This window comes from Chaetura pelagica, unplaced genomic scaffold (assembly GCF_000747805.2).
Source record: "Chaetura pelagica isolate M959 unplaced genomic scaffold, ChaPel_1.0 scaffold314, whole genome shotgun sequence".
NCBI lineage: Eukaryota > Metazoa > Chordata > Aves > Apodiformes > Apodidae > Chaetura > Chaetura pelagica.
In genome coordinates, this window is record NW_009953218.1 from 1,094,124 (window position 1) to 1,118,226 (window position 24,103).

A 24,103-nucleotide genomic window follows, 5' to 3' on the forward strand; every position below is an offset into this window, starting at 1 on the left:
CTTTTTTTTTTTTTCCTCCCTTTTTTATTTATTTTAAAAAAGGACACCTGCAGTAGTAAGGAAACTGAACTTGCAATCACTCATATTTATAAAAGCACACACATTCCTCATTTTCTTACATCTGAAGATCAAAGGAATGTCTGCTCATAATGTAATAATAATATGCACAGTTTAAAATATTTTCTATTACAAAATACAGTATACAAGAGCGTGAGGCTAAAGTCTATTACTTGAATATACTCCAAAGTATTAGCACTGAATCATGTAAAAAAATCACATCACATTGTATGGATAGATGGGAATTTTTACAACTTAAACACTCTATTTCATTGGGATCAAAGGTATAGGGTTTACTATTTTCAAGAGACTTGGGTAAAACTAGTGTTCTCCCAAAGAAACTTTAAAAGATTTAAACACAGGCATAGGTCATACCAGAACCCAGAACCCACTGCAGTAAGTGAGGCTATAAAAAGGATTCAAGAACTAACAACTGCATAATACACAAATAGAACGAGATGCTTCATCGTATTTTGTCCAACATGGGGGAAACAAAAAAAAAATCCCATGAGAACATCAAATTGAGGAACTTCTATGCTCCAAATTGCTGCTTAGCAATTCATCCTCTAAAGTGACAATAAAACTAGAAATACATAGCATGTCAGATCTTAATTTCAGGGGGAAGGGAACAATAACAAGAGCGAAAAGCCACCTCAACACACCCACCCACTCAAGCCTGTCTGCAATATTAATTGCAAGGCATTGCAGTAAACAGTTTCAAGAGATGGCATTTCTGGATAAACATCACAACTAATTAGCGTGCTGCAACCATTATGTTTAAGACCTGTGCAGTCAATCACCAAAAGAAATTAAGTCCTAAACAAATCCATGTTGCTTCTTTCCTACATCAAAATACTTCCTTTGGAAATAATCCAACTTTAAGTACATACACACTGACCTGCACTTTCCTTCTTTAAGATCTTGAAAGATTTATGCAGAAGCAATTTAGTGTCTTGGATCTCTGAAGATCAGTCTTAAACCAGTCTTAAACATGCATGTTTTACATTTGCATCTACATGACTAACAGTATCTTAATGAGCATTATGTTAGGAAATTTAAGGCTGTATCTCAGTGTACATGAAAATCAATAACTTCAAGAGGCTATATATAAAATTCTATAAATAAAAATAAGATCAAAGCCTGTTTAACGTGTACACAGAGAGCAAGTGGATAAGAAAAGGAAATGAGGAATTAAGTATTTCTATAAAGAATGTAATGTATTTTTACTAGAAACACAGATGACAAGTATGTACAACATTTAAAACTCCAATTATCCACATACAACTAGGAAAACATTTACAAGGATTTGGGTATGCAACTAACCAACTGGGTAAAAAAATACAGTTAGAAAAACTAAGCCTCACCAATTTCAAAAGGAACAAAACTAGAAAGCACTCACTCCTTAAACAAAAAAAATCAAGCTAATGCCTAAATTTAATAAGATACCTTGTTGAGCACAAAACCAATAGCTATCAAAGTATATAAGCCACATTGTAATAAAGATTTGAACAAGTTCTGACAAACATGTTTCAAAATGTTATCAGAACACTAACATTATTGGCACAGAAAGCAAAAACGAAAGAGGAAAAGAAAGACTGTACAGTTTCCAAAATGCTGTGTTTTTTCTTCTGAAATATTTTGACCTGTCAAAACACAGTCCAGTAGAAATTTTACTTTAAAAAAAAAAAACAACAAACCAAAACCCTTTACTTCTAAAAAAACAAACCTTCAGGAAAACAACTTCTGTTGTTAAAGCACCACCACCCCTAAGTCACTACTTGTATTTTGTCTTTCAAGATAAAGGACACAGACTTAAGATATTCTTTTCAACATTACTTATAAAATCAGTATTTGAAAGAAAAATTATTTCTTCACAGACTATTTGTCCTTTCATCCACAAGATTAAATACAATTGGATGAATATTGAAGAGCACAGCAGTAGCATCATGGCATCATCACCAGTCAGTAAGTTACCAAACTGCTATTTCCCAAGCATGCACAGGAAATTGCCAATAAGGTTTATTAAACCAAAACCTAGTAAAGATTCCACTACAGATCCAGTTATACATGATGTGCATTAGGCGTATTCCTTTTTGGTGTCTATCACGGTCTTTGGGTTTTTTCTGTACATTTTTTTGTTTCATTTAAAAAAATACAACAAATGAAACTCACAGTAACAAGAGAGTATTATCTAAATTGCAACACAGTACATTTACCAGCTAAAACTGAGTATTCAGAGAACAAGCAGAAATAAGGGGCTTCATATGGGGACTCCATCTCTCAAGTCACAATGATTGCTAATTTTAACTTATATTACCCCTGCCATTCCCTCCCTGCTATTTCCATTGCCAGCAATGGAAATCTATATGTGAGTAAAGTTACACTGTGTAAAAAGAGCAACAGTCTCCTTAAATCCATTTCAATGTGGAGTAAAATACCAGTTCCTGCATAAGATGCTTGTAAATGTTCTTTTTTTTTTTTATGATGTAATATATCTATGCAATGGAACGTTACTTACCTGCTGCCTCTCCAGTATTAGCTATTCCCCATGTAACAGCTACGGGCAGGTTATTTCTTCCTTAAACTTACTATACACAGCAGTAAACAATGTTTTTAAGTAAGAAAAAAAAAAATTACAACAGTACTGTTTGCAACCAACACCTATTCACAAAAAGCAGGAAATGAGTGAGGACTTGTTTGATACAACTTTCAGTTTTACAAAATTTTAAAAGGCAGTTTTCAGTTTCAAACAGGATTAAACAAACATGTCAAATAGCTTCTCAGTAGCAAATAGTTCAATAAACACCAGTGATCCCATGCATGAGGAACTGAGGTACACAATTTAAGGAAAAAAATAGGGAAGAGTCTGAAGCTGTAGCCAAGTCCAACAGCATCAATCTGGCTACAGGAAACCTGGCAGAGTTGTAAGTGACAAAAATATTAGAGTATTTCAGACTTGTGCAAACTCTTGCAGTTGCACAGGCTACTGGTCCCAACTCAGCAAAGCATAAAAATCACTCATGTATGCAAATAAGGTACTTAAAGCATATGTTTACATTCCTTGAAACCCATGGAATTTAAGCACATGCTCTAAATGCTCTGGAAAACCCAATAGATTTTTAAGTGCTTTCCTGAACAGGGTAGCATTTTAGTTTGGCTGTAAAATCTTCAAAAATTGGTAAAAAAATAAATTAAGAGCTAAGAGTTGCCTCTTAAAGCCATCTGAGGTCTTGAAACTTAACTTAAAACATTAAATGTAGCATTAAATTGAGAAAGTGAAAATGTAACATTCAATTGAGAAAGTGAAAACTCCAAGAATTAATCCTTTCCATAAGATTTACAATAGACTAATAGCAAGCCTTTCTGAAAGGCTGCCAGAAACTTTTTGTAACTTATATGAACGTTCTATTCACTTGCATTTCACATTTAATGGAATTTAAAATGAAGTCTTAAATTTAAAGGAAACTTTCACTGTGAGTTCAAATAATTTGTTTTTAGGTAAATTTACAAAACCTCATCTGACAGATTTAATCAGTGTCATTTGCTAAGACATTTAAATATTGCCCATCACTGAACAAGGACATAAAAGTGTACCTTCTCTTCTATATGCATGTGTGAATAAACTCTAAAGTATTAGGAAAATACCAAACTCATTAAGTTTGAAAAATGGAAACATCTAGTTTCTTCTGGCACATTTCTAATATACAACTATGTACAGTCTGCTACGGCCTTGGGGCTGGAGAGGGAACACACACAAGCATTATTACTATAAAACTGTAAACAACTGCAGGGTTTTGTTGTGGTGGGTTTTTTTCAAACTAACCTTTCCACCCCTTATTATGGACACTTGAAGTTCATAGGAACATTGAAGTTTATATTAACTGTAGTGTCAATCAGGATCAAGCTGCACCAGAGAGTAAATTTTCAGGATTTTATAACAGACATGGGACCAGCTCTCCTCAAAACAATAGACCACAAAGGGCTGCAGTTTTTACAGTTTTATATGTCAATTAGCAAATTCACAAGCCACCTAGGTAAACACTGCTAGAAAGCAAAACAGCATTAAAGGCTTTATGTAACCATCTACTTTCATACCAAGATTGAATGTGTAAGAGCAACATTAGTATGTTTAACTCACTGAATGCAAGATTAGGTTGAGGCGTATGCAAGAACTATTGCGATGTTTTTCAAGACAGCATCAATTTTTTCATTGTAACATTATCTTTAAATATTGCTGAACACAAGACTTTCCCTGAGGTGTAAACATCAAATAACTTGAACAGCTTTACACATCAGCCCCATTAAACAGTTTATTACAACACTACATCTACTTAATCAGTGGTGCTGTGTACAGACATTATCATATGAACAGTTTAACATGAACAAACTACTATAAAAACAAGCATTTACTTGACTTTTTCCAATTGCTTGCACATTATAATTGCCAAATTTATATAACCAGTAATAAAGTTGCAAAAGCTATAAGGTTTAAATCACACAGGTTTCCCTCAAATAAAACAGTTAAGCAACATAAAAAAGTAAAAGAGCTACTGGTTACCATGTATGCAGATTTGCTTTATTCAGATCTATTCCTGTTCATTTTATCCATGAATCCTTACAGGCTCAGTTCAATCACATGAAGCAAACTGCTGGACAAGCATCTTTCCTTGAAGAATGTATCTTGTCTTGCACGCTGTTCCTCTTCCTTCAGCTGTAATGTGTCAAAATTTGTGATGTAGATTTTGCTACTCCCCATAAAACACAGAAAATTGTTGGCTTATCTATACATACACAAGTCGTGCATCTAATTCACCATAATGTAAACTAACACAAAATACCCAGAAGCAGTAGCTACTTGTTTATGCACAAAGCTGTTTTCTAATACAATCATTAAAAAGTAACATTAATGTTATTGTACAATGAAGTTGGGAGAATATGAATTTCACAGTTAAAGTATCAAATGATAACGGAAGAAATAGCTACTGTTCCTGTGACTGATGGAAATATTTATATAGAATATTTCCTAAAGTCTGTATTCTGCAAGAGTAAATGAACAAGCATGTACGGTAATTTTGCCACAACTAGATTTTTACATTTTTACCTGCCCACTTACAGAATTCTAAGCTGGCTTGACATTTATGTAATGCACTCATTGTCTGATGAAGTGGATGGCTCAGAGCTCAGTAACATTTAGAAATGCACAGAATCCAATTAGAGTAATTAAAAATTTTCAGGCTAGTGGCAAGCAGGATGGACTTCACATCTAAATCACAAGAACCCACTTTCCAAGTAATACAATATAAATTTGCAGGTTTCCTCACCTACTTGCCTTAGAAAAAACCCCCAGCCCTACTTCCTACCTTTATCTATTTTGGCAAATTAAGAAACCACGCTATTCAGAGTTAATTATGTTAAGAGTTCACAAAATACTTGGGATGGTATAATTTCATACACTAGATTTCAGTTGAATTCCATTACAAAGCAATTGGCTATCTTCATTTTGTTATTAATTCACAATTTCAACATTCAATATTTTCAAAATAGTTTAAATCAAATCACTCAAAAACCCAACACATTAAATTGTTCAATTGAAAACCAAGATATTTAGAGGAGCAATTTCATGAACATGCACCAGTACACAGCTGTCAAATATTCTTTTACTAGTATAATAATTTCAAAGCAGTTGGGAAAACAAAAGCACTCCATTTTTGCATGAACAATTGACACATTTCTTCTTCCTTTCCTCAAAGTGACTGTTAACAACTTTTTAAAAAAGCATATAACCAAGTAGGTTCTATACACCACAGTATGTACATAACCTAATCCAAAGCCAAAGCAGAGACTGGAATGTCTTTGATTTGCAGACTTTGTTCCCAAATCATGAACGTATCAAGCAGTAACTACTTATGGGGAAGTTCCTTCCCCAGAGACAAAATTTCCATAGGTGTTATGTGCTTTTAAAATTAATTACTAGCAAAGTGACAAAGTGCTGGCTCCACAAGACCTGTTTGGAATTGCAAGTTAAGTTAACACAAACAGACAGGTGAGAATATCAGGTTTTTTAGTGGAGAAAGTATATGACAGCTGTGAGACTGTGTGTCAGAATTTGCTGCTCTCATCATACAATTGCTGCAGCAAGAATTATGGATCTTTATCACTTCTATGACGACAGTTAACAGATCCAAAGCACCATATATATGATTTATATATAATACTAGCATAAGAAAGCTTCAGTTCCTGGGAGTAAGTTGCTGGATTTGTAAGGGTACTTATGAAACTACAGGAACTTTAAAGAATGCACGATAAACTGGACTCAATGATTAATACTTTCATTACAGGCTTCTTAAGATGGTCAGCACCACACTGAACCTTTGTTTTTAAAATCATAACCAACTAAGATCCAAAATGGTGTACATTTTAGTTCCAAGTATTCTGCCACTGTGTCTTGGCAAAACCAGAAACCTTTTGATTCCAAAAGGAAGAAATAAATCTGCATGGATTATACCTTCATACTCAGGCCTTTTCAGTATTCTACAAGCAAGTACAATATTGAAGTAAGAAACAACTTAAAAAAAAAATAAATCTCTAGTCAGTACTTCTTGGCAATGCTGTTTTCCATCTGCCTCAAGCTCAAATAGCTATCCATCTGAAGTATATGTTAGGTTTGTACAATTTAACACCATACAGCAACCAGTTTCTCAGTATTTCCACTAATAAACCCCAAATTTCAGATTTATCTGTAAAATAGCTTTTTGTTGTTTAGAAGTTAGGGGTTTATGCCAGAACATTTCACAAATGAAGTCCCAGAACTTAAAACGACCAAACATTTTTATACTTAAGCAAGATGCAACTTGAGCTTTTTTTTTTTTCTCCACAGACTCTTGCAACAAAACCCAATAGATTTCTTACATATATAAAGCACCTTGTAGTAGCAACTCTAATTTTTTCCCTTTAATTCCAATTATCCAAATAACCACATGGAAACTTTAAACAGCTTTTCAAAGTGTGAAAATTCTACAGTAGTTTAAAGCTGCATGTGCATACACCCAGCAAGATTTTTGTAGTAGTGCAATTTCTAGTATTTCCAGAGATTGAATTGCAATCTCCCAAAAATGTTGACATGATTCACATTTGTCGTTATATCCTAATAGCTCCTAAGAATTACTTCATGTAATTCTCCTTCATTTTATTCTATACATAAAGAAAAAGAGACACAAGGCAAAAATTCCACAGGAAGCATCAGCTTTAAAGCTGAAATTTGTTTTCATTTAACCTGCATGCCAGAACATCAAAAAACCTCCAAACACTGTCATGCTTTAGCTACAACGCGATGAGCAAGAAGGAATTTCAAGCGTGACTCTATATTCATCCTTCTGCACGTAAGTTGAGATACTTACGTGATTCTGCTCATCATACATGTATAAACAGACTATTTTAGCACCTTTCTTCGACTTGTTGCTTTTTTTCCTCCCTAGCAGTAGTGTACTTACCTGGTATCTTTTTTCAATCTTAGTGCAGAATTTAAGATCAGCACCAGAACAATTTCCTGATTTTCTAAGTAATTGTACAGGGCAATAAAAGGAATGCCCCCAGACCAGTTTCATTCATCGTGTCTTTCTCCTACTACACCCCACCCTGTCTATTCACCAAAAACAACTGATGAACAGAAAGGTGTATATTTAGAAAACTCAGTATTTAGTTTACAAATTAAAAATACATGAATTATTGGCAAGTATCTTTCACATATATGAGGAAGACACAAAAAGGTAGATCAGAGTGCCACAGGAAAACATAAAAATGAAGATACCTCTTTCTTGATATAAAAAATAATTCTTAGTTCTCAAACCACAATGAGCAAAAGGAAAAAAATGGCTTTGTTCATTCTTTGGAAAACACTACATCAAGCCAACATTTTCACTTGCAAGTAACTTCTTATGTTCCAAATGCTAAAAAGCCCTTAAGATTATTGTGGAACTTTCACACAGCTCAATTTTGTCAAAACTCCTGATTTCACAGACAAAAAGAAATACAGGATGAGAGGAACACAAATATAAGCATGTCTAAAAGACATCTCAGAAGACAACAGAATTATAGCAACATGTTCATGGAAAAAAAATTATAAATGTTATACACTTAGAAATTGGAAAATAAACAGCCTAAGATTTTCAGTTAGTTTTTAGAATCACCACCCTCAAGGACCCACCAGAGAAGCCACAAACTAAGACTTTACAAGCACAAAAAACAGTGGCACTGCGTGCCCCTTTCCCACTACAGTGGGTTTCAAATACTCAGTCAGGTGCACAAAGTATTGTTTTTCTGATGAACACCAGATGCAGTAGAATAGTGTCAGCACTGCGGATGTGCATTCTCAAAAATACTATTTTTAAAAGAGAAATTAGGTAAATAACTTTGAAAATAGTTTAGTACTAAGATGAAGTGAAAAAATCCTGGACAAATACATATTCTCAGGTCTTGAAAAATGCTACCACATGATTCATTTAAAATTCCATTATTAATTAGAAGCTTATTATTGAAATAACTTACAAAAGTAGGCATGTTCCTATTAATTTATGAGGTTTTTAGAAGGCTAATTTCATACTTTACTTGATGTTTAGGTGGTTGCTAACACTGTTACAGGATAGTTTCTACTTACATAAGCAAAAATACAATTATTTAAACTATCAGTACCATTTCCCCACCTTACTGAAATACAAAAAAATTCCAACCATGTGAGTTCTTAGATCACTCCAAAGCTGAAGCTATTTCTGAAAGCTGACACCAGTTTTTGAAGAAGCATGAGCCTCAGACTTTGCATTATTTTGCTTACAGTGGTTTGAGAGCAGAAAAATCAGAAAAAACATGAAATATGGAGTACAAAGTCTACATACATATCAACTGTTACAATGTTATGGTCTTGTCTTTGCAATTCAGTCCAAATCCAGTTTAAATAGGAAATAATCAACCCAATAACAAAAACAAAGTGAAAAATTTAACATTCAGCAGTTATAAAAATTCAGACAGATTAAGATTGGGACAATGTATCAGCTAGAAATACATCATTGATTATCACTTAAATTGAAAAAAAAATCTGCCTGAAATAGTCAGGACTCACGCTGATGAAGTTATATTACTATTCTGTTTGTACACATTAATTTTGTTGTTAATCCTTCTAAGTATAATTCTACTGGATTCTTAGTTTTCTTAACTAAAATACAGGTTAGACATTTATCTTAAATCCAGTGTTCTCTTTTCAATTTACAGGCTTTTATAAGCAAAGACAATTATTTATTTTCAACATACATGAAACCTTACTCAAGGAAGGCACAAAAATCTTGCAAGAATTATAAATCACGAAGCGTACAAACAGAAGTGTAAATACCTGCTATGGTACAACTAAACTTTTAAAAATATATTTATAATCAGAAACACATGTAGTTAGTTATTCCAATTTAACCCATCTCTATAAATGTAATACAGTACAAACTGAATTTCACTGTATACAAAAATGATCACAATGGACCTTTAAAATCCTTCTAAACTAGATGTGTAACATTTTTTTAAAATGCCAGTACAGTATCACTGTTATGACTATAGGTACACAAGAAAAAGAAGCATAGGTGCCATTCATAGGCTGCAGGCACAGAGGCAACTTCATGTTATCCGGCTAAGCACAGCAGTAAGGGGAGTAGCTCTTTTGCTGATATTTATTAAATGACTGAGACTGTTAAATCCATTTATGAATACCAATCAATGTAAAGAACAAAACGAAAAAATGTATGGCAACATACATCTTAGTGAAAATGAAACATACAAATCAGGAGATAACTGTATTTCTTTTAAATATGTCTATATAAATATATAAAAACGAAACTACAATAAAGCCCTTCTTCATTAAGACAGCAACAAGACAAAATGTTTACAACTTAACTTTAAAATGTACCAAATGCTATCATTTACATGTAGAATTCTAACTTTGCCCTTAAAATCAAGCTTAGGACCTTTTTTCTTCTTTATACAAGGGAATCTTACCTATGCAACCCTTCTGAAAGAGAGGTCCCAGCACACAATGAAGTTGAAGGATGTTGCATATATAAAATCCCACCTGACTGAAGACTGAAATCACAGTCTCAATTTAAAATTTTGTTTTTGAAATTATAAAATGCAACCTAATGCTATTTGATATTTTCTTAGGGTGACAGGGTAGGGAACCTGTACTTAGCACAGAAACTCCGCATCTACATGCGTAACACTAAATACACAAAAATTAAACTCAGATGAATAAAGTAAGCCAAGGGTAAAAAAAAATAATATTCCAGTTTATTAAGAATTTTTAGTATGGCTTGTTCATCTCCACCACAGAAGAAAAACACTCTAGAAATGCAACCATCACTCAGCTCAGTGGTTACCTTCTATTAATAACAACTATGTGCATATATCACAAATACTCATTACCAGAAAAGGTAAAAATCCAGTTCAACAAAAGAACTACATTTACACTTCTGTAAAGTCTGTGTTTTTATGTTCTGATATTTTACACTTAAGAACCACAGTTGCTATTTTTTGCAATTCCAGAAATATTTCTACCAATTCATTTTTTATGACAAAAAGTGGCATTAACAGATATATACTGCCAACTTTATTTCAGCTGCCACATTTCACCTTCCTATTTAAGCCTCGGGCTCCCCTTTACTACATCTGTTGTTACTCCTTTGTGTGTTTCCTGCTTAATACTCAATAGACTAGAGTACCTAGTTTCAGAATTTGTTCTCTCCCTGCGTGATGCAAAAGCTTGACTAAAAACTGATACGTAACAAATACAAAATTATTTTTTCATTTAGGAGTATATTACATTGGATATGATTTCATAAATGTTTTCTTCTATTTAACTTCTGTAAATGAACTTCCATGAGTAAATATCACATGCAAATATGGGAATTAAATCTGAGGGTAAATGTAAGAAATGGAAGTTGGGCAGACAGGTGAGTCTGCAAGCTTCAATTTTAGTATAGATATAGCAGGAAGCTCTAAAAAGGGAGAAGACCACTGCAAAAAAAACTAATAGGTAGGTTTTTTCCCAACTGTCAGATAAAAAGAATCATGGATAGCTTGAATTCCTAATCCTCAAAATGGTACATTCTATAACGTGATGAACATTTCTATGTATTTTAAAGCTCTCAGCAGTACACTGAAAAAAAAAAATATTTCACACTACTACGTAGCTATCTAGACATTTGATGCATGCAAAACTGCGGATTTAATGAAATAAAACAACACATTAGTCTGTAAACAACCAGAAAATAAACAATCCTTGTATCATATTTGTTTACCACTCTTCAAAAAATGACTTTACTATTGGAGGAGGCAGGGAATAAAAATCAAGGTGGTGAGGAACAATTTATGATAAATCTTATTTAAGATAACACCAGAATTTAGCTAGAAGGCAAAAGATACCAACACATCACATTTCATAAAATAAAGAGCAAAATCTGGCTATATTTCCTGAATTTGAGTAAAACTCACTGGGGGGAAAAACAAACAAACAAACGAAAAAACTTCTGTCATACTCATGCAAGGACAGCAACTCTACATACATGTGTTCTCTAAACTGAAACAGTCCACACATGACACATGAAGGGGTAAATGCTGCAGTCCTTACACAAGTAGATTTTAGAATAGAAACTTAGGACTTTGAAATACAATTAAGAAATACAACCATACATTACAACCACAAATTTCATATACTCTAAAATTCCAAAGAGAGTAGACTTATCTGTCAGGCTTACTGCTTTTTGATAAATTGGTGTGATCTCATTTACTGAAACTAAAACCTAAGATTACAGAATCGACATGCAAACTGTGGAAGATACACAAGTGCTCCCTCCCTCCCATGACCAGTTACCTGTTGTCACCTACCTGTGTTGATGTCAGGTGCTGCAAGAAGAACATGATTCAGTACATACGGCAGGACCATTTAAACACACACATTAACGGTGTTAATAATCCCAAGCCTAGAGCAGTTACTTCTAGTAAGTCAATAACAGCACCGTTCAAGAACCTGACACAAATGCTCACCTTCTTTAACGATGACGATACTCTCTCTCCCTGTCCCTCTCTCTGTCGCGATCTCTGTCACGATCACGATGTCTCTCTCTCTCACGGCTTCTTTCCCGGTAATAGTCATCATGTCGATCTCTGCTGCGCGATTTGTGGCGCCTGCTTTTTTCTCGTGACCTACTGTGGTCCCTCTCTCTGGATCGCTCACGTCTTCTAAAAGAAATTACTTCATTAAACCTTTCTTCATCATACCAGCCATCCACATGCCTGTTTTATATTCCCAGTATGAATTTGACCCAAAAAGGATAGGAGAGAAATATCTCTTCACTGTGATGCAGACATGTTTGCATGTAACACAAAAGATAGGTGGTACAGAAGGTGGTGGCTAAGGAATCAGTTACAGACAGCAAGGTGCATCCACTTCCCAACCTATCAAGGAAAAGTTGGAAAGTACACACTCAGAATGGAGGATGAGACGGCTGAAGTCACCTGGGGAAATGCACCACACCTCAAATGATCACTACAATTCTGCTGCTAATCTGTGTACTGAAAGCACATGCCAAAAAGCAGCTCTGTGTTTTCAACACTCAGGGCCAACCACACTACTGCTGCCATATCCAAATGAACTACAGGCTAAGTGTTTGTCCTGTCACAAAGGGGTGTTATTTAAGTTTCGAAAGAAATACCATATCCAAATGAACTACAGGCTCAGTGTTTGTCCTGTTACAAAGGGGTGTTATTTAAGTTTCAAAAGAAATATGGATCTCTTATTTGGATGATGCATTACAGTGTATGAATTGCAAATCTAGCTACTCTCAATTTTTAGATTATATAACAAAGGACAACAGGCAAAATCATTCTGCCCATTTTATTTTTTTTTCCCAACTCAAGTATATTTCTACTGCAGCAAGCGTGGAGAAAATTATTTTAAGAAAAACAAAAAATGGCATCAAGTACTCTCAAATCTTAATTTTTCAATACCAAATTCTAATAAAAATTATGCACTGGATATCTTTATTGATAAATTATAATTCTATTTTGAAGTTTATACACTGCAAGAGTACCATGCAAGAAAGGATACAAAATACAACTAAATAAAACTAAAGGTTAAATTTAAGCTCGTCAGATCGATTTTGAAAATTAAAAGGTAGCTAAGTTCAGGAAACCGCTATTTGGTTCTCTCACACATTTCTTGTGTAACTCAGCAAATCACTGAGCTGCTTATGTGATGTAGTTTATTCTCTGTGAACTAGTTCTGTGCTATACCTTCCCTTTCATGAATAAGGGCAGATGGAAGAGGAAAGTTTTACCTGGATCCAGAACCATAAGACTTGGACTCAATTCCATGAAGGCAGTCCTGAAGAGAGCTAATAAGTACTTTACAGCGATCATCTGCAGATACTTTGGACTGTTTAATTAAGGAAATTGCAGTTACCAAGGTCTCTATAGCACTTCCATAGTCCCCTGAAATTGATACAAAGAGCATTATCAGAAAATTATGCAAATTAAACCAAATATTTTCTCTGTAATAGTATTAACCATTTTTAAAAGGCATTCTCAGAACCTAATTGGGACATAGTACAAAATCATTCATAAGTTGTACCTATATTCAGCCTCCTATTAGGAAAATGTGGCTTCAAGGCTGCCAACAGAAAAACTATAAAAACTCTTCAGTTGGGTAGAACGGCAAACATAGTAATTGTGTTTTACTAACCAGCACTGGCATCTGATACAGCTCTTGAAATGGCACTGCTTGAGATCGCCCTATTTCTATTCATGATTTCTTCAAATTCTGCTTCACTTAGAGGTGTTCTTGCAGCATCCATTTCTCTGCAAGCAATAAAACTAGTATTTAAAAGGTTAAGAAAAACTTCAGAAGATATCATTGCAGTTTTAACAATTTAAGTTTGCAACTTTAAGCAAGTGATATACAGAAAAGAAAGCAGGATCTGGGTTTGGTTTTTGTTAAGGACCATGTTACAATATCAAATCCTGAAAGCTAAAAAGAAAAATGGTAAAAAAAACCAATTAAGATATCACTATATAAATGGACTTTTCTTATTCATCCCATCTACTTTGATGATTCAGCAGCACTCAATATTGTGCTTTACAAATATTTATAATTTCAATAAAATCATTGAAGTACGTATTATCCCAATTGAATGGATGTGGAAATACATGTACATAGGCAAATGTCACTTTGAGCAAAATTAAATATAGTTTTTATAACAATACTGAAATTAGAACTATATGATCCTGTTTCCCAGATCTTAACTAAGACCAGAATGCTGTAACTCATGAAAAGCAAATATAGTACATCATATTGAAAACACCCAATTTTCTGAATGATACTTAAACATTTTACAGCTAATTTTGTTCTGATGGGTTTTTTTATTTATTATTATTTCTGGTCAAGTTTGAGGTGTTCCAATTTGATCTCCAAGTCACTCACAGTAAGGATGAAGAAATAAAGCAGAATCCTCATACTCACTGCACTTTTTAACTTCAATTATTAGCTGCCTATATAGGGTTACCAAAGTAACAGAAGTTAACCTATACAAAAATTTTCCCAGTTTTGCAGTGTCCTATTAGCCAGTCTCTGTATCATATAGAAAATTTTGAGAAATGTGTTAGAGACAAACATTGAGACTGTTAAACCGGCCCACTGCTTGGTATTTCTAGAACAGTGTTAGTTCTTCTGGTAGAAAGAAAATGCAGAATAATAAGCAATGCTGTCCTCTTAATTGCAAGAAGTGGAACAAGATCCTATAGCCAGTTTAGCATAAGAGGAAATGTCTAAAAATTCATACCTCCCTGAGTTTTGAGTATTATTTTTCGTGTGCCTCCCATAGAATGGAATATGTAATTTTTCTCTTATGGACATGTTATTTCCAGTGAAACGCCTATGATATATAATTAATGACAATTTAAATAGTTATGGATGATAGTTTTAACATTATTAATGAAAATACTGGACAGTAAGTTATACTGTCCTATTCCCACTCCTTCCCTCCCCAGACATTCTATAAACTGTAGACAACCTTGATTCTGTCTGCTAAAAAACAATCAACAGCTTATCTTTTTTTTGTATATCAGGCAATTAAGCCAAATGCTTGTATTTCTATAGTTTCTGAATGAACAGAGTATGCACAGATGCATGGGGTTTCTTTTAATTTGTGATAAAAGATGCAAAGCAAAGTGTCTTTGCAGAACACATTTTAAGCAAGAGAAGTGTCTCTCATGCTAGCAGTATAATCACAACTGAAAGATCCAAACGTAACTATGTAAAAAGTGTCTCTTATTACTTGTCCCAAAAATTTCTGTGACAAAGATGAATATGGTGAAAAATCACAAAACAGAAGCAAGACAGAGATGCTTGAAAATACAAATGAAAAAAATGTTTCAAACAAGATGTGAAAAACTTGACAAGTGAGAGAGGCTCAAAAACTCTGTCCCAGATAGGATTAACTACAAGAAAAGCCACTGCTACCAACACAGCAAGACTTCACCAAATGAGCAGAAACATCTTGAAAGGAAAAGGAAGATAAAAAGTCTTGCAGTAAATTCACACCTGGCTTTAGAGACAAAGACTAACTTTGAATTTAACTCTGGGGGGAAAAAAAAAAGGCATAAACAGAGCTGCTGAAAGATGAAAATGATATGAGCTTAGTATGGCAATGTACTCAAAATATGCACATGTTCAAAAAGGAGAAGCCCAGAGAATTCTAAAAAGACAGCTTGCAAAGCACAATGATAAAAGGTACAAGTCAGAATTTGAAATTGACAGAAGCAAAATCAGAAGCTGCTGCATAGGAAATGATATGTAAGTTTGCGTGTAGAACACATGGAATGATGACACTGCCAAATACAAACAGTGAGGACAAACAGTTCAGAGCTGAAAAGGGAAAGTGAGATTACTTGTGTTGCACTTCCAGATTTTCTTACTGCTACAAACATGTTTATGAGAGATATTTCACCAAGTGAAAAGGGGCAAATTAGAAAACTGGTGGGATCCCTTCCAGCCCTATTTTTCATTATTTCTAAAATTTGCACTAAAAACAAAAAATCAAATGTTTCCACAAGAGGAGTAAAATCTTCTACCAAGCACATTACACCAAAAGCACTCACCTTCCAGGTGGCCCATAGTCACCTCTGTCATATGGTGGAGGTCGGCCATATGGATCTGTTGGAGGTGGGCCACGGCTGTCTGAAGTAGGTATTCCACTATTGGCAGGTGGGGGGAAGAAAGCTGGATTCACATGTGGTGCAGGTGGTGGAGCACCTGGAGGTGGCCCAGGGAGATGTGGAGGAGGAGCAAGAGTCAGGGGGGGCCCAAGAGGGCCAGGTGGACGAGGGGGAAATGGACCTGGAGGTGGAGGTGGACCCTGCTGAGGCGGTGGTGGACCTGGTGGTGGCCCGTAGCCTGGAACTGGTGGTGGAGGGCCTGGAGGAAGCGGCCCAAGTGGAGGCTGACCAAAAGGCTGTCCTGGAAACAGAACTGGTGGTGGTGGACGGTCACCACGATTAGGAGGTCCAGCTAATGGAGGTGGGAGGACCTGACCAGGAGGTGGAGGGCCTGGCGGGCCTGGTGGGCCAGGAGGACCTAAAGGTGGACGTGGGGGGGTTTGTCCAGCTAAAATAAAAAATAAATAAACAACAAAAACAAAATTAATAACTATTCATAAAATAATTAATAATTTAAAATTTTGCCTTCTTTATTCTTAAAAACAAAAAAAAAACAAGGAAACAACCCTCACTGATCAATTTACAACTTATGCTTAGAAAACGTGTACGTTGCTTGATTATCAGTATCTAAAGAGAACAACATTAACTTGAAAGCTGACAACATGCCTCCCTAATCACTTAATCACCTGCTGTTGTTACCAAAACCCCCCAAAAGCTTACAAAAACTAGAAGACATTGCATCCTTCATCCTACAGCTACTCTTTCATCTGGGGCATAAGATACAATATATATATATACAATACATGGGAAAAGCTATATGGGAGAAGGTAAGGTAAATGCAGTATCCAAACCTGCTTTCAGGTCCTCATGAGTTTTTTTCAATTTCACCATGTCCCTTCGACTGTTATAGACAATCTACTACTGAATGGCATTCATTAAAAACAATTACACTGAATGAAATGAGAACTTGGCTGCAAAACAAGTCTGATTCCTCCCATATCAGATACCTGACTAAACATGAACACCTCTTCTTCAAATTTGTGGCATTCTAAGTATCAACTAACTAACCTGTCAGGATGCAGGGATCAATGCTGAATTTCTGATGATGTGCAAACTTGCAATGCAGTAAGGAACTGCATTACTTTACACTCTGCAACAGGCATTCTCACCCCATATAGCAAGTCACAAAATCTCAACTATACTACACCTAAGGCAAGTCTGCTTGCTAACACAATCTATCAATTTTTTCATCCTTTAAAAGTATGGACATTGACACATTATAAATTATGTATCTAAAAATGTTATTATATTGCTATGAAATTTTTAGGTACAGCTCCCTGTCTGAATATCAACAAAGAAATAATGTTGAATCCTACAATCCAGATGTGGACACTGATTATAGCACACTACTGAATTGCCCTGATCTTTAGAATTCCTCAGGTAAGTATGCTGCACTGGTACAAGAAAACACAAATTGAACAAACTCCACATACTAATTATTTTACCCGGGAAAGGTGGTGGTGGCCCTCCTGGCCCTGCTGGTCCAGGGAATCTATCTCCACCTGGAATGGCACCTGGAAAACGACCTCGCCCTCTGTTACTTGGTGGAAATGCTGCTCGTGAGCTTCCTCCTGGAGGACCAGCTTTACCTTCCCCAGACATCTGGCCAGACTGTGTGGCTGCAATAGAAAAGCAAAAGTATAATTACATAAATCAAAATAGGTGAAAGCTTTTTCAACTCTCAATCTAAACTTTTATGTAGTGCTAAAGCATGACCCTACTAGCACCAACCTGTTCCTTGGTACGTAAATCCAAAATTATTTGGGGAGGAAAGTGTGCTTTGCTAAAGAAGGCAGTGTTCCAGAATCCCCATACTGATGGAACAGCATCTGGGGAGACTGTCAGTGCTTCCTTAAACGCAGCCCAAGAGCATAAAGGAACACATTTACACATTAGGACTGGGAAGCACAAGACGAGGTGCTGGAGGAAAGGCACCCTAATTTTATCATAAGCACAATTTATCTGGACATCAGAATTTAATCCCAATTTGTCTACAAATGTTAAACTTCTCAATGTTGTTTTGGTGTATTTGTGGGGGTTTTGTGGGATTTTTGTTGTTTTGTGTTGGGTTTTTTTTACATTAAATCCACGAGAAAATGAGAAAGCTTCTTTAACTCCAGGAAAAGAACTTCACAAAGCTGCAACCTTCTTTCAGTGAGGGCTTGTTCTTCCAATACAACACATCTTCAGTATTAAGTGAGCCCTTTTTAATTTTTATTTTTAAGACGACCATCTTTAAACAAAGCTGCAGGTTCATTCGCCTCACTGGAAATACTTTATAGCTACTTTAAACCATGTAGAATCTATCAGATGCTGAGAGAAAAGCTGCAGAACCACTTCTGGAATCAGCACCTATTTCCTCAAGACAGTACATAAGAAACGCTTACTTTTCCTTGACTGCATTTCAAACTGACTCAGAAATTGTTTATTACACGGAGTCACAACAGGATTCTGCCCATGCAATTCTCTTTTAGGCAATAAATCCATGAGCTTTTTGGAGGATGCTTCTGATCCCACACCCACAAGGGCAAATCTGAAAGAAAGAAAGAAAAAAGAAAAGAAAAAAATACACAAATACACAACAGTTTTTCCATTTCCTGGATATCCTGATGCCTCATGAAAAAGGTTACATACACTAAGCAAAAGAATATTTGAAAACTGAACACAGAAACTGTGTCACAGCACTTAGTCCAGTTTTCAGAACAGATACATTAACTTATGCTAGGGCACATATGAACCACCACAAGTGTAAGTACTAGATGCATCAAAATATATCACAAAGGCACCTTTTTGGCAGAGTGTCAATACACTACATATGAATTCATACTATCGAGTTATGATCAAGCACTCAGCGTGTTTTCATTATGAAAGGAAGATTAGTGTGCCAATGAAAAATGGGCTCAAGCACTCACTTCCAACAGTTAATGGAAAATAAAGCCCATAAAGATTTAATAATTTACACTATGAGGAACAACAAATATCACCACTAGACTAACTGAAATCTACAGAGTCTTAATGAAGATTACCAACAAGATCTAACTCAAAAAATGTTAAGCAACACTGTGCCATCATGATTATGCCTGAAATACAAGTCATTAGTATGAAATTGTACACCAAATCATTGTTGGATATAAATAGATTACCAGTTCACATGCTAACAGTTATGAAAATTGAGAACTCTCCCCCCATTTCCACTCTCCCAAACTTCAGTCCACTTACAGAAAACACAAAGACAACTTCTTACCCTTTAGACTGGCCATTAGCACGATTTTCAAAAAACTTTATCTCCAAAATATCATTTACCCCCAGTGAATGAACTGCTTCAGTTAAGTCTTCATCTGTTGTCCACTGAAAAATATTGTTAATATTCAACTATGAAAGCTTATCCGAAACACCATGAAAAGGGCAACTAAGTTTTCCATGCTTTTTCTTTTATTTGGTGTAAAATTGATGGAGAAGAATACCTTATTCAGACTGTCAATATTTTCTCACTTTTGGAGAACAGTAATTTCTATTTCTCAGAAAATTAATTTCCACAATATCCACACTTCCTCATATGCTACACTGCACCAACTCCTCCACAAAGTATACTGGCTATTATATATCCCCCCAAAATTGTTTTCGAGTAACTTTTGTTTTCTGAGAGTTTCAACTGAACTATTTCAGTAACCGTTACTTTTTCCACAGCTGATCTTTTTTTACTCCTTCTGATGAAACTATGATTAGAAGCAACAGCTTCCACTTAACCAAACCTACTTGCTGTAAATTCCTATTAATACTAACATTTAACAATTTCACTCATATCCAAAGATATACAAATACACAGTATTTATGACTTTCTTCCTACTTCTGTAACTCCATCTTCTCTTTAAATTTCGTAGAAGTGCAAAGGAGGGTCTCAAGATTCTGAACGACTTATCTGATCTCTCTTGAATCAAGGCTTCTTTAAAAAGTAAACAAATCACTGAGAACTAAATACAGAGAAAACAAACACAACAGCAGTGCTATAAAGGAAATAAATTCATTTTTTCATGGATAACTTTGTGAAGCCAAATAATGAGGAATGAGTACAAATTGCTGCAGACTGGGCCACCTGTATTAGAAACTGTGACATTTGACTTAGATGAGTTCAGCTAATTCTGTGCATTTTACTGACTCCATTGATTTATTTTAGAATGGTACAACTCTTAAGTCAAATGCTCCTTTACTTATATATTAGCTCCCAAAATTAGGATATTATAATAAGTAATGACAAACACCTAAGGTATCCCTAAGGCATTAGTTGCCAAGTTTAGCACTAGTAAGAAATTAATCAGATGGGAAAAAGAACCTGAATGAGAACTCTTCATGTGTGGACTTGGAAGAGTTTTCTTTCAGATAAGCAGATATAAACTCCAGTTAATTCGGCTACTGATTCAGCTACTCTGCTTAACTGCAATTGATTGTAAAATGCTTTAATTCTAACAAAAGTAATTGTCTTAAGGGCAACTGCAGTTCAGCGAGTTATCTCAAACCTGTTACTCCTGGGATGGCAGAAATAAGCCTCAAGGTAAATACACTAAAACAGTGTTGTTGCAAGTGTCACTGGCCTGGAAAAAGGGAAGTGAAAAAAAGGCTCTGGAAAAAGGTGAAAAGTAGTTTCAAAAAAACATCCAGATTCCTTTTTAAACTAAAAACTTCAGAGTTTAGTAAAAAATAGGTTTGTTCAGTAGCTCCAAAGTCTCTGCAGCAATAATTTGATAGTTTAAAGCTTGTTCTCCTCTCTTATTCAGCCATCTAAAAAACTTAAGATGACGGTAAGAACACATCACCCTTCGTAACACTTAAAACACAAGAGGAAACTTTAAAGTTCATATTTACTGAACACTTCCTCAATGTTTTAGGCATTAAGACACTTCAGACAGTTTAATTTTCAGTTAAAATTAAAAAGACAAAGAACCACTTTCCTTGCTATACTCTTCAATATTTCATATAGAACAATTTTTAAGCCAAAAATATTTACAAAGAACTATGACAACAACTTTAAAATTCCTGGCTGTGCCTAAATAGTAAAAAGATACTTACCCAAGTAAGATTTCCAATGTACAAGGCAATTCTTTTTCCAGTGTATGTATAGACAACATTTGGTGCAGCTCCTTTACCTACATCATCCCCAACAGATGGTGGAAGAGAATCCATGTAATCACGATCTTCTGGGGCATCTCCATTATTTGCAGATGGAGAAATTACATCATCATATAAATCAATCTGATCATGCCCACCATATTCAGCTTCCTAAAATAAAAAACACACCTTGTTATACTTCACACTGAACACTTAAAACTGACTTGAAATAAAATGCTGTGATAGCTGTCACATTCCATAGACACAGCAACTCTGAACCAATAGCTATAGAACCCTGCTGAAAACCTAACCCCTAGTGTTTCATCCTCAGTAAAGTATATAAAATTCTTACAACTTCTATTATATTCTAAACTGCCAGGGGGGTGGAATACACAAAAGATACCTCTGGCCACTTTTTTGCAATACTTTCGCCCTTGTAATATAAATAGAAATCCTAAAATCCCACAAGCCCTACTCCCAGTATTAAGAGACTTGGAACAAGTATAAGCAAGGTTCAAAACAAGACTAGTACTCTCTCTCAAGCAAACCTTTCTTCCATCAAAACATTTAGTAGAGTGAACAGATGAAGCTTCAAGAAGAGCCCTACTGACAAACACAATTCTTTTTCAGATTTCTATTGCATTCCTAACTTCATCTTTTCATTCAGAAAGGGTCCAGACAGCAACAGCATTCTATTTTTGTTTCATTAAATTTAATAAACCAGAGTTTGCATTTATTATACATAGATCTATTCATGGGCTACAGAGGGACTATTCTACAGCACCACAGCTGCCTCTGGAACATTTTGGTTCAGAAAAGCATTGTAGGGTTTTAGAGTGAATCACTCTTCTCCCTTGTGTTGGTACAGGTTACGGCACAGTTCTGGTCAAGTGAACTAGATTCCTTTCACAGGGAATGGAAATTAGCTCCTCCAGAAGCTCTGCTTCATGTGTTCAGCAACTGCACCCTACCTGCTAAATGGGAATAGATGGGTCAAGATCAGTCAGTGGTCCTTCAGACCCTAAGTGTGGTGGAAATATTTGGTCCAAAAGAGGCCTGAGTAACAACTGCCTCAATCTGCTTATGTGCTACTTTCAAGTCACATTACTTTTTATTATGAAGACAACTGTGATGTCACCACAGAAGACCGACTTAAATTAAGTGTAAAACACTGGCTATAAATAACAATGATCTCCTTCACAAAAACATGCAAAAGCTTTTTTTAAAACATAGAGTAACCTTAATCAGTGGGATCAGTTAATTCAAAATATGAATGAAGCTGGGCCTTGTATATTTGTGTTAAGGATCTATTTTTTAAAATAAAGACTACTTTTGGTACTTGCCATTTTTTAGCTTATAAACTGTCGTTCATCATATCCAATGGTGACCAATTCTACAACGGGATGCTGCTGTCCTTTTTGACTATCCTAGCAATCACTTATAACTGAAGACCCTGTTCTGTGTGAGAGGCAGGCCCTATCTAAATGTCTATGGACAGGAACACAGTAACTTGTCAGTGAACAAGAGAGAAGTTAACAAAGCTTAGGAGAGCCTAGCAGTGTTTAACGATAAGCATCTTCTTCTATATTCACTTTCACAACTTGCTTTGCCAAATGCAAAAGTTAGACTTCAAAAGCCTGCGGAGGGCTCCTGGACTCTTCCACCTCAACCCAGAACAGTAACTGCCTCACCAGTTTTTGGTATCAGAGACATTTCAGTGTACACCATCTTGCAAATTTGTGTCTAGAAACCCACGCAACCATCCTACTTACAATAGTTCCAAGTACCAAATATGGCAACTAGAGATAATCAAGTTGAATTCCACAAAGAACAGGCTGCAAAACTAATAATCTTGGTTGAAAATCCAATCTATACAGTTATCGTCAGAAGATCAGCTGTTCTGAAAACATGAAAGCATTTTTAACTGCTACTCAGAGAGTATCACTTAAAAAAAAAACCACCCCCCAAAAAACCCAACAAACAAACCAACAAACCAACCCAACAAAACCAAAACTAACATATAAGCTAAGTTTTGGCATCTACTTTGAAACAAGTAGATTTGATCCTCAATAAACTGCACTGTCCCAATACACTCCAATCTTCAATAGAAAAATTCTCTCTCTTAAGGTAAGTTTATCATGATTACCATCAAGCAAGGGTTTAATATTTTTACCCAGTCTGTCCAGTTCTCTCTCAGTTTTGACTCCTCCTATCATCACAGCTAATGCAAATAGGTTTGGAGAACTGCTTGGGACAGGCCTAAACATGACATCTTACAGCAAGGTTAAGGATGATGTCACAAGACAATCAAGGAAATCTTCTGTTAAATGTTCAGGAATTCTAGCCATCTGTGTGTATAGATGACTTCAGGGAAGTAGAATTTAGTCTTGGTAGACAGATCTAAACAGGCAGCGACCAGTCTTACAGCAAGTGTACACTAACCTATCTCCCTGAGAAGGCTGAGGTCAAAATTGCCAAAATACTGGAGCAGGCAGCAGTCCACAGCTCTGCTGCACACTTCCCTAGTTGCAAGAAACTGCCCTGAAACATATCAAGTTTCTATGGTATAGGCTTTCAGGTCACCAGCAACAGAGAATTATTAGGGCAGCACAGTCTGCATGTAACTGGGGGGGGGGGGGGAGGG

General features: G+C 35.5%; 1 protein-coding gene across 1 annotated transcript in view; it reads right to left on the reverse strand.

Annotated features, from left to right (window-relative positions):
* Nucleotides 1-4,353: 4,353 nt before the first annotated feature.
* The window catches only part of CPSF6 (cleavage and polyadenylation specific factor 6, 68kDa), a 61,047-nt gene continuing 41,297 nt past the window's right edge, over nucleotides 4,354-24,103 (reverse strand). The window contains exons 2-11 of the mRNA XM_009997762.1: nucleotides 21,421-21,630; nucleotides 19,601-19,704; nucleotides 18,744-18,889; nucleotides 17,802-17,975; nucleotides 16,240-16,744; nucleotides 14,922-15,014; nucleotides 13,826-13,941; nucleotides 13,422-13,575; nucleotides 12,130-12,321; nucleotides 4,354-4,768 (exon numbers count right to left, since the gene is read on the reverse strand). Coding sequence (XP_009996064.1) covers nucleotides 12,135-12,321; nucleotides 13,422-13,575; nucleotides 13,826-13,941; nucleotides 14,922-15,014; nucleotides 16,240-16,744; nucleotides 17,802-17,975; nucleotides 18,744-18,889; nucleotides 19,601-19,704; nucleotides 21,421-21,630 — 1,689 coding nt within the window. The 3' untranslated portion in view covers nucleotides 4,354-4,768; nucleotides 12,130-12,134. The remainder of the gene's footprint in view (nucleotides 4,769-12,129; nucleotides 12,322-13,421; nucleotides 13,576-13,825; nucleotides 13,942-14,921; nucleotides 15,015-16,239; nucleotides 16,745-17,801; nucleotides 17,976-18,743; nucleotides 18,890-19,600; nucleotides 19,705-21,420; nucleotides 21,631-24,103) is intronic.